Source organism: Rhinoderma darwinii, chromosome 4 (genome assembly GCF_050947455.1).
Source record: "Rhinoderma darwinii isolate aRhiDar2 chromosome 4, aRhiDar2.hap1, whole genome shotgun sequence".
Classification (NCBI taxonomy): Eukaryota; Metazoa; Chordata; class Amphibia; order Anura; family Rhinodermatidae; genus Rhinoderma; species Rhinoderma darwinii.
In genome coordinates this window covers 111145811-111157412 of record NC_134690.1, presented here as the reverse complement: position 1 = coordinate 111157412, position 11602 = coordinate 111145811, and the positions used below count along the sequence as shown (strand labels likewise).

The 11602-nt window shown below is 43.2% G+C and overlaps 1 protein-coding gene across 1 annotated transcript; it reads left to right on the top strand.

Annotated features, from left to right (window-relative positions):
• Positions 1-1011: 1011 nt before the first annotated feature.
• CHST2 (carbohydrate sulfotransferase 2) lies at positions 1012-3470 on the top strand. Its single transcript, XM_075861460.1, has one exon. The coding sequence runs from the start codon at positions 1570-1572 to the stop codon at positions 2836-2838; it is 1269 nt and encodes a 422-aa protein (XP_075717575.1). The 5' UTR covers positions 1012-1569; the 3' UTR covers positions 2839-3470.
• Positions 3471-11602: the final 8132 nt, after the last annotated feature.

The following is an 11602-nucleotide window of genomic DNA, read 5'->3' as shown; positions in this document are numbered from 1 at the left end:
ATTGATGTCAATGGGAGGTCAGAGGCATAAACGCACGAAGATAGGGCATGTCCGTTCTTTTTCCTGAGAGCCGGTTTTTCCGCTCGCGGGAAAAAAATGCCTCTGCCTCCCATTGAAATCAATGGAAGCCATTTTCGGCTCGTTTTGCAGCGCGGTTTTCGTGTCAAAAAACTCTGCATGAACTCCCCCTAAGGGTCTGTTCACACTGAGTATTTTGACAAGCTTTTTGGAGTGGAAACCGATCCGCAAAACTCGTCAAAAACCGGCCGAAAATGCCTCCCATTGATTTCAATGGGAGGCGGTTTTCTCCCGCAAGCGCTAAAACCGCCTCGCAGGAGAAAGAAGGGACATGCCCTATCTTCGCGCGTTTACGCCTCTGACCTCCCATTGACATCAATGGGAGGCAGAGAAAGCGTATTTCGCTTTTTTGCCCGTAGCACTCAATGGCCGCGGGCGAAAAACGCGGCAAACGACGTGCAGGAAGGACAAAATCTGCCTCAAAATCCCAAACGGAATTTTGAGGCTGAATTTTCCTCCTGCAAAAACACAGCCTAACTTGTCACCCAGCTTTTCTAGAAACAGACCTATAACTAAGAAATAGAACGTTTAACCAGGGCACAAAACAATGCCGAGTATTTATTAGAGATTTTTTTTTCTTTTCAGTTTTAAGGAGAAATGTTCTATAAAGTCACTAAAAATGACGATGGGTAAAGAGCTCGACACTTGCTCTACAGGCAGAATTATTTGGAACCAAAACTATTAAAATTCAAGTTCTTTATGATGCACCCGCCTGGAATGAGCATTCAAATCCTTGCTGCAAATCGTCTAACTAATGCAAATAAGGGGTGCGGGAAACTGCGCTTTCCTATGCAGTGATCCTCGGGAGTCTGTCCCTGCACGAGAACAAGGAGAAACAGGGACTGTGAGCTGCAGAGAGAGAAGGAACGAGGCCTTTATAGCGTACGAGGGGCGTGTCTATCAGAGTGACAGCTCTCTCACCCAGTAGACGTGCAGCCTTCAGCAGGACTGTAAGCATCTGTATCTCCATGTTCTGTTAGAGCCGCGCAGTCTGTGAGAGCCCGCTGCACGAATCCCTTCTGCGGGGAAGCTGCTGGAGCCGTGCGCACGAGAGAAGCGATCCGTTATATAATGGGTGGAGGGCTGCAAGCTACCCCCTCCTTACACTGATGGCATCATCCAGCGCCTTGTAAACGGTGCAGGCACCACTGACCGGGCGGTGCCATGTTACGTTGTTGCAGGGGTCTGAGGAGAAGTTTGCGCGGCATCACTCAGCCGGAAGGTGATTAGTGGGATTTCCTTCGAGTAGGAGCAGATTGTGCGTCATGATCGCCGCATGCAGTCACAACAGATCGTGATCGGCTGGGCGACGCACTGCTGGAGAAGGGCCATGGAGCGGCTGACCCTAACATGATACTCAAGTGCTCAAACTTTCCTGATGGCCTCGCATTCAGCAGCCGGAGGGGATTAGTGAGCAACAGTTCTCCCTGCTGCTGGGTCCTGCTCTCCTCCAGATAATCCTCTCCAGCCTCCCCCTCCCCGGTGCCCAGGATGAAAGTGTTCCGCAGGAAGGCGATTATCCTGTGCCTGGGCTACATCCTACTGCTGGTCCTGACCATGCTCAATCTGATGGACAAATGGAACAAGGAGCCCCAGCAGTGTAATGACCAGGTGCGGTACACCCCCTACCAGACCCGCTCTGACATCCGCTACTTGTACCGACCCTCCCCTCCTAGGAAGAGGCAGCTGGTCTATGTCTTCACCACATGGCGGTCCGGATCCTCGTTCTTTGGGGAGCTCTTCAACCAGAACCCGGAGGTGTTCTTCCTTTATGAGCCAGTGTGGCATGTATGGCAGAAGCTGTACCCTGGGGATGCCATGTCACTGCAGGGTGCTGCCCGAGATCTCCTGAGCGCCCTCTACAGGTGTGACTTGTCTGCTCTCCAGCTGTACAACACTGCGGGAGCAAAGAACATTAGCACCTTGGGAATCTTTGGAGCGTCCACCAACAAGGTCATCTGCTCTTCCCCTATATGTTCGGCCTATAAGAAGGATGTGGTGGGTTTAGTGGATGATAAAGTGTGCAAGAAATGCTCTCCTCAAAGCCTGACTATGCTGGAGGAAGAGTGCCACAAATACAACACCATAGTCATTAAAGGGGTAAGGATTTTTGACATCAACGTGCTGGCCCCATTGATGGTAGACCCTTCTCTGGACTTGAAGGTCATTCATTTAGTTAGGGATCCGCGGGCAGTAGCCAACTCCAGGATAAAATCTAGACATGGGTTGATTCGAGAGAGTCTTCAGGTGGTTCGTAGCAGAGACCCCAGAATTCGTAGGGTTCCTTTTATAGATCCTGGACACAAACTGAACAAAAAGGATGGTTCTGACTATCATGCCATAGGTGCCATGGAGGTAATATGTAGCAGCATGGGCAAGACCCTAAGGACTGCTCTTAACCCCCCGAGCTGGCTCAAAGGTAACTACATGGTAGTCCGATACGAGGATCTTGTTATGGATCCCATTAAGACCGTAAGGCAGGTCTATGGATTTGTCAACCTGTCAGTAAGCCCAGAGATAGAGAAGTTCTCCCTAAACATGACTAGTGGCTCAGGCTATTCATCGAAACCATTTGTGGTATCTGCTCGCAATGCCACCCAAGCTGTTAGTGCTTGGAGAACATTACTTACTTTCCTGCAGATAAAGCAGGTGGAAGAGTATTGCCAGGTACCAATGGACCTTTTGGGTTACCAGACAGTGGGCAGTCAAGAAGAAGTCAAAGACTTTAGCAAGTCATTGCTTAGGAAGCCCATGCTATGAAGGCCATCTTCAGGATTGATTGACATGTTGCCTGCAAAAACTATACCTGACAACTACTGTACCAATATCTGTTACTGTACCTTACTGTATTTCCTTCTGGTACACCATGGGTTATCTTTCCTACAGTCAATCTTCTGGGGTATTTAACACTTTTAATGGCCTTTTTGTTTGCATTTTATTTAATGTGTCCTCAGGACCCCCTGACATTTCAGGTTTAAGGTAAGCACCATACAGCAGGTCAGGTGAGTCCGTCACTGACTGTTTTCATTCTCGTTTTCATGGGTCCTGAGGACCGTGTGTGAAGTCTTTTACTGTTTGGTGTCCATCAGATAGTTATCCTGATGTGGATCCGTTAGTGATGATTATCTCGTGGCAGCCAACCTATTGCCCTTCCAAAAAAAAAAGGCATCTTGACCAGTAATTATTCAGTGTTTTTTTTTTGCTGCTGACTCAAAGTTTACAAGTGTCTGTACCTTCTGTAAACAAAAAATATATATATAAATTCCAAACGTGACTGGAAATAGACGAGCAGCACACATTGCATGAAACGGCAATGGTCCATTAGAACTGTATGGAATCCCCACTGGGAAATGTTACAATTATTGTTAATAAAAGTCAATAATTTATGATCATTTTTGGACAGCCGTGAGTTGTTGTTTTATTTACTGTTGTGTCCAGAGTGGAGGATTCATTCAATGGTGAATTTACCGTAATGCCGGTTATGCAGCTTTCCCATACCCCTGAAATGTCGGTGGCCTTTCAACCACACCTAAATTATTGTTTATTTTATTTTTTCATTATTCCAAAGAACAATACACATTGTAATGTCGGGATAATTGATTCGTAACAAGGATTCAGGCTGTTGATGCAAAGAACTGTTAGATCACGCGAGTTTGATCTTAAGTTTCACATGTTCCTGTTCTGACAACAATGTAACATGTATCATCTGAGGCTCGGTGCCCAGTCTCATTCTATTCTGTGCCCACATGCCATAGCAAGTGCTGGATCTGTAGAAAATGCAGTTTGAGAAACCAAGACTACGTAAATTGTTTAATTTTGCCTTCCTGTGCTATGTATTCTCTTAATCTCTTTACGTGTATTGCGTTAAATGGTTAAAGTGGCCCAAGATGTAACAATCTTTCACTTTATACAACCAAAAAGACTATTGTTACTGAAAGTCATTACATGTATTGTATCGGATACATTCATTGATATACATTGAAGCATTAGGGAATATCGGATATGTTTAAAAATTGTCATTGTTCGTACCACGATATGTATTTGGCACTCAGGGTTATGTTCTCCTACTGGTCTGCGTACAACGTCTATTACATCGTTGTGATTTTTTTTCTTTACTGGTAATCCTGTGCTTGGCAAAATATTTCTGGTAAACTGTATGTGGCCAGCTTCCCTGGCACCTGACATAGTCAATGGGCTTACTCTTAGATTTCCTTGGTCTATAGTACAGTAATGGTTACTAGAGTGTTTTCTTGTACCATACGGATTGTTTTTTTTGAGCACACTTTACATTCTTTCAATATTTTTCTTTAAACACCGTACTGTAAATCCTCATACAAATATAGTTTTATTATAAGTAAGCTGTCAAGTCATATGTATACTGTTACTGTAAAGCTGGCCATAGAAATGAATGGGGTTGGTGATCACAGCTGTTGGCTACCAACATGTGTGTTCCGCTCAGCCAGAGGCCCGTGTTGCTTCAGTAAAGTGGGCGATAAGCAGCTGCTAGACCTAGCTCTGTTGCTGCTTATCAGACATGTCAATATCCCTTAACCACAGCCTAAGGGTATGTTCACACGAGGTCATTACGTCCGTAATTGACGGACGTATTTCGGCCGCAAGTACCGGACCGAACACAGTGCAGGGAGCCGGGCTCCTAGCATCATAGTTATGTACGATGCTAGGTGTCACTGCCTCGCTGCCGGACAACTGTCCCGTACTGTAATTAGAGTACGGGACAGTTGTCCGGCAGGGACTCCTAGCATCGTACATAACTATGATGCTAGGAGCCCGGCTCCCTGCACTGTGTTCAGTACGGTACTTGCGGCCGAAATACGTCCGTCAATTACGGACGTACCCTAAAAACATCGTAGATATTAGTTTATTAACAGATCCCACAGAAATTGATGGGATCTATGGACAGGAAGCTTAAAGGGGAACTGTCGGCTCCCCTGACAGGTCTGTTTTAGTAAATACTTGTATTATCCATGAAATAACTGTTCTGGAGGATCTGTGCTTAGAACAGTGCAGTTCCTCTGTTTATTCCTCCTGGAAATGTATAGATAGGTTGTTAATTTTCCCTTGTCTATAGGATGTGTATCTATACAGTCTGACACTGTCAGCACTGATTAGACAGGGTCGGAGTTTGTAAGGACATGTCCCGTATACAATGGGAATGGTAACATCCAGTTGTGAATGTATTCATACATTCACAGGAAGAGCAACAGAGGAATTAGAAACCGCAGAGTTAAAAGAAAAGATGCTACTGCAAGTAGGTACCACAACAGATAGGTTAAGAAAGCTGACAAACTCTTTAAGTTTTCATGTAGCGTAGTCTTCGCAGAATTCCGTAGTGAAAATTTGCAGCAATGGGAATTGCAAGTAAAGGTTTTTAATTGGATATGACCATTGATTAGCTGTAGTTTAAGGCTAAGGCTCCACTTTGACACTTGGTCACCTGTGAGTTGTGTTAAAATTGCAACGATACTACAACCTCAATGTTCCAATATGGGAAACATTGAAATTGCGCTTTAGTCAAGTAGTTATATACCGTGGGAGCCTATTCAAACGTTGCATTTTGATGCAGGTTTCAGCCATGTGGGAATTCTCCATTTTGGCCCTTCTGTTGTTTTTGTTTGAAAAACATACACATTAAAGGGGTTCTCTGCTTTGGTCAATTCCTACTTGTTAAAAGGATCCCTCGACAGTAAACTGATTACAAAGTCGTAGTCCCCTGCTGGAACCACCCAGTGATCAGCTGTAATCTGTGGGGACACCTGGTAGTAAGTGTTGAATTTCCCTGCAGCGCCACCACGGGGTAAATAAATCATTACACAGTGCCCATTCATATCAATGGGTTGTCTGTGCAATGCAGGACAGGACAGATCCTCCAGAGTGAAAAGACGCCCTTTGTTAACCCCTCACCACTCTGGCTAAGAGATGAGTATACTGAACAGAGGACCCCCCCTCTAATAACAAAGAATTCCCTAATAAAGTGTATGAAAATCCGTTTTCTATGCTAGATAACCCCTTTAATCCAGAACTGGAGCAATGTAAGATGTAGCGATCACAGGGGCAGGGATTTTTTTCTGGGTCTCCGATCACCACTAATTCAATTGAAGAGCACTGGAGTCTGTAAGCAGCGGTGTCCGGCTGGGGAGGAACAGAGAGCAGTAGTTTAATTCACCTGCACAGCAAATAGAAATAAAGTAGACTTGGTTTTATGTCAAGATCGTTCAACTAAAGTATTGAATTCTCTGATACATGTTTAAATAGGAAATACTTTGTTGCATATGTTTCTACCCACATTTTTTTTTCTGTTTAATGGTTTAATTATTAGACGTTGACAGTCGACAGATCCTTTTAGTAACCTGAGAGCTTGAAGTGAACAACCTCGCCATTGTTGTAGCAGAGCTGTTTCTCTAGTGTTTACATTGTCATGAGCATGTGAAAGTTGCTGCTATGTGTAGGATTGCTATGTAGAAAACTCATTACACATTTATGCTAATAAAGCATGGACAATTGGACAGTGTATTTTTACATGCTTTATTTTGTCATACGGAACCCTAAAATGTGATCAATTATCCTATCAGAAGAATTCCAGCCATGTGTTTGATTATTTATATATATATATATATATATATATATATATATATATATATATTATTATTATTTTATTTTTTTTTTTATGAATCCTAAATTTAGTTAAACCCTGGTTTTTTCTTTTAGAGGCTTGAAGAATTTTATTTGTCATATAAATATTGTCACTAGAGGGCACAGTATTTATGTTGATTAGTCCAATGGGCATACTTGCTGAAATCTTTTTCTAAATTCACTTCTAATTAATTTAACATATCCTTTATAAGGCTGCTTTTTACCTGTATTACGCCCCCGTGAAAGCAGCCTAAGGGCAGATACATTCAGATGATTTTATTCACATTTCCTTTTTTTTGTATACGTGCTTTTTTTATGCGCATATTCCAACACGTTCGTCGTATTGGTACAGTTTTTAGCAAAAAAAAGTCAATGGGTTAATTTTAAAAATGCATGTTCCATTTTTGCATATTTCACATGTGCGTATTTATTCTTCTTTTCATCTGTATTTCAACAACAATATAAAAATAGCAAAAACAAGTTTAAAGGCAATCATTAGCAGCTTTGGGGCCTCCAGAACTGCTGACCGCGCGATATAAAGGAGGAGGAGGGTATTGTAATGATACCTTTTTGTCTCGGTCATACAAATTATAAAAACAAAACAAATTTTGAAAAAGCGATCTGTATTGCGTGTCTGTATTTGATACGTATTTTCAGATGTGAAGGAGTCCTAAGGGTTGGAGCTCAGTTTTTCTGTAGAGTTCCAAATCCTCTGCATAAAAAAAGAACTATATGATAACATTGTGGCTGCCCTTAGTCATCATTAACGAGAGCTTAGGAGATTTTTGCAGAATGTTTATACTGTACATTGAACTTGATAATATTGGTAATAAAATCATAAGCGGTAAACTCTTCAGCTCCCCCTAATGGTGGCTACAGGTGACCCAGCACTTAATCATTGAGCAATATTGAGCTTTAACTGCTATAAAGATATATTGGGAAATTAATCGGCACAGAATGTTGGACCTAAAAAGACATGGTCTTATAAGGAGGAAACTTTTTTTTTTTTTTAACCCTATAACAGAGCCACCCCAATTTTCTGTTTCCATTTTATAGTACTGCTATCTGCAACCCCTAAAGCTACACCTCTATGTGAAATTATTAGACTAGGGCTACAAAGGCAACAATAGCATAGAGTTTGCAGCAGCTCCTGAGCTATGGCAAGCAGTTTTTGTTATGCCCGACATGACCAGGACTGTTGGATGGTGACCCAGCATGCTTCATTTTAATCATATAGTTTTTCCAACGTCAAACTGAAATGGTTAATTGTAATAACACTGCAGTGATACTACCCCCACAGTGCTACATACTAAACGTGTAGATGCTAGATTTTACATTACACTGTGAAAGAATACTCTGGTTCACCAATATACGTTACTGTCTGCATGTATTGATACGGTTATATATTCTTTTGAGGAGTTGTTTGCTGCTTTATTTATTTCCTTCCAGGATGTAACTTATGATTAACTCTAATTTTGGACCTATGTAACAAGCAAAAATTCACAAGTCCATTTTGACCTGGAGATGGCTTTTCTTTTCCATTTCCCAATATCATACACATCTGTTGACCCATTGTGGGGAGACCTACAGCGTTCACCCACCAAGCCGTTCTCTGGCACATGACTACTAACCATCATTCTCGTAAGCTTCTTTGGGATTTCCATTAGGAACTCTCCATACTGCTCTTGTGCTATCCAGTAGATGGGATTTCTTCTAGATTTCCAGATGAACCATGCAGTTATCAGTCTGGGAGTCTAGAAGAGATTTTCCCTCTCCCATTTGTCAACTGGTCTTATGCTGGCTGTTTTGACAAGGTGGGGTTCACCAAATAGGAGCATTTCTTCTGTCGTTGGATGAAATTAATTGACAATTCATTCCTTGGCTCCACTGTCCTTCAGATATTTACTGGTGCGTTCAAATTCCTTCAGGGTGATGCCCCTGTAATATACACCCACTATATTAAGCCTTGTCTAAACTGTCTTATCTGGTCCGTGTTTGCAACTTCTAGTAAAGCATCTATGAAGGCTGAAAATGTAAAAATGTTCTAATTGTGTGAGAGCCAAATATTTAAAAGGATTGTACCAGAATTCGACAATTATATATTCACAAGATAAGTGATTAATTGTTTGATCGCTCAGACCACTACTGATCACGGGAACCGGGATCCCGAGCCCCCCGTTGCACCCCTGCAGCGAAGAGGAGCTTGAATGGAGCGGCGGTTGAGCATGTGCCTTCTGCTTCATTTAATGTCTGTGGAACTGACTGAAACTTCTGAGCAATATACTCTTCTGTTTCCATCAGCCACATAGACATTGAATGGAGCTGCAGCGCGCATGCTCGAATGCTGTTGCATTCAAAGTTCTCACTCCGGTCGAGCTGTGAGGTGCAATGTGCAGTTCGGGACCTCCATTCTTGTGATTGGTGGTGCCCAAAGTGTTCAGAAGATTATCACCTATGCTGTGGATTGGTGATAATTGTCGATTTTGGTACAACCCCTACCTTAGAAATATTAAGTATAGTGAGGAAGACAAGGAAGGCCAATGAAGGATCAGTAGCATTCAATAAGTTATAATATACTGCCAGATGACGGTCTAACCTTGTCTAATACAGGTTACATAAGGCCCTATTCACACGACAGGGTTTCCCGGCCGTTCAAAAAACTGCAATCACATGGCCGCAGTAGGAACCATAGAGCACAAATGGGGCTATCTACGCGACCGTTTTTTTGACGGCCCAGGGAAACCGGGCCATCAAAAATAGGGACCTGCCCTATTTTCGGCCGTCTATGGGGCCGGGTAATAGACGCCCATCACTTGAATGTGCTCCAAGTAACGCTCTCCTCCTCCCCGAAGTGCATGTGAGGAGGAGGGTACTTTTTTTCCCCCTGTAGGAGCGGAATCCCCAATCCCCGTCCAGAGCTTCAGCAACGCTGTGGCCGGGGATTCTGCTCCTGGAGAAGTCCCTGACTTCACTGTCCATATACTGACCTAACTTCTGAAGCGGAATCCCTGGCGATGTGGCCGGGGATTCCGCTCCAGTAGAAGTCCCTGCATTCACTGTCCATTTATGGACACAGGGACGTCAGGGACTTCTCCTGGAGCGGAATCCCCGGCCACATCGCCAGGGATTCCGCTCCAGTAGAAGTCCCTGCATTCACTGTCCATATATGGACACAGTGACGTCAGGAACTTCTGAAGCGGAATCCCCAGCGCTGTGGCCGGGGAATCCCATCCAGGAGAAGTCCTTCACTTCACTGTCCATATATGGACAGTGAAGTGAGGATTTCTCCTGGAGCCGTCCCCTACAGGATGGTATGGGGGTGACAATGTACAAGGCATTGTGTGGCACTACCTACAAGGGGGTCTGTGTGGCACTACCTACAAGGGGGTCTGTGTGGCACTACCTACAGGGGGGCTGTGGCAATATGTACAGAGGGCAGTGTGGCATTATCTACAGAGGGAAGTGGGTGGCAAAAAACATACAAATTAAATTCATTCGATTTTAAAACGGACAGAGAAAAAAACGGATGCAAAACGGCCGTTAAAAACGGGAACGGAAGCAAAACGGCCCAAAATGGCAATTTTTATCAGCCGACACTCAGACCCTGTCGTGTAAATAGAGCCTAATCCCTGACTCGTTTATAGAAGTAAAATGTATTAATAAAATATGTTGCTGCTTTTAGTAATTTGCTAAGATTTGCAGATTTTAAAATCCACAGCATGTCCATATCTGCTGCAGGTATTTACAGCGGATTTCTCCTCTTATCAGGAGAGATGTGAAACCTAGCAAAATCCGCATGTCACATGAGCCAATTTTTCTGCCGATCTGACGGTTTAAGCCGATTTGCAGCAGATATTTCCACTACGTGTGCAGGGTGCCTAAAATCTACCTCCAAGGGTGCTTGCTACAGTACTGCCAGATCTACCAGCTTGAGTCTCCCACGGTTGGATTTTAACTTCTGGCAGGAGATGAGAACGCCAGTAACATTGGAGGTACCCTTTAAATATGCAAATTTGTTGTTTTTTTTTACATTTTGTTCATTGTTGCTATAGCTATTTATATTCTGGCGCATTAAATGTAACTTTGTTAATCTAATTTTTATGAGCAGCTTCTCCACTTTTTGGCTGCAGTAGTTTTATGTACGTGTTATGCCTTGTTCACACGCCGCTAAAAAAAACCCCGATGTAAACGTGTCAAAACGCGTTTTTGGCGCATAATTAGGACTCCCATTGACTATGGGAATTAGGTGCGTTTTCGTCTCGTGCAAGGAATTGACCTGTTTTAAATGCTGAAATGGGTGGTTGCGTGATCTGAAGTGCTGGACCACCAATTCTTCTCTCTGACTGTTGCAAGGGTAACTATTTTGACAGGGAGGATGAATCTGGGAATTTTGAAAAAAACATGCCATCTTAGTATGACCCCTTATAAATAGGGGGAAAAAAAGACACTCAAACACACAACACATCTGCTTTAGGCCACATGCACACGACCGTAGAATTTGTCTGTAATTGCGGACCGACCTGTCCTATCTTTTGCTTTTTATGGACCGTGCTCCCATGCTTTGAATGAGAACACGGGCCGAAAAATGTGGGTGGCTGTCTGCGGCCGGCCGTGCCCGTAATCGGACCGTGATGGTTTCAATATAAAAAATAAAATAAACTTTTCTAGGGATATTTTATACTTTGTACTTATTTGTCCTTCTATGAACTTCATCAAGGAAAGAAAGCCATGCAGTCTACAGTGAATTTGATGCAAATGTAGTAGTGCTTTTATAAACCACGCTGGTCGTCCCTGTGTGAACCTAGTTTTTACATTTCAGTTCATATTGTTTCCCATCAGGCTGACCTATTGTAAGATTTAGAAATAGTTGAGA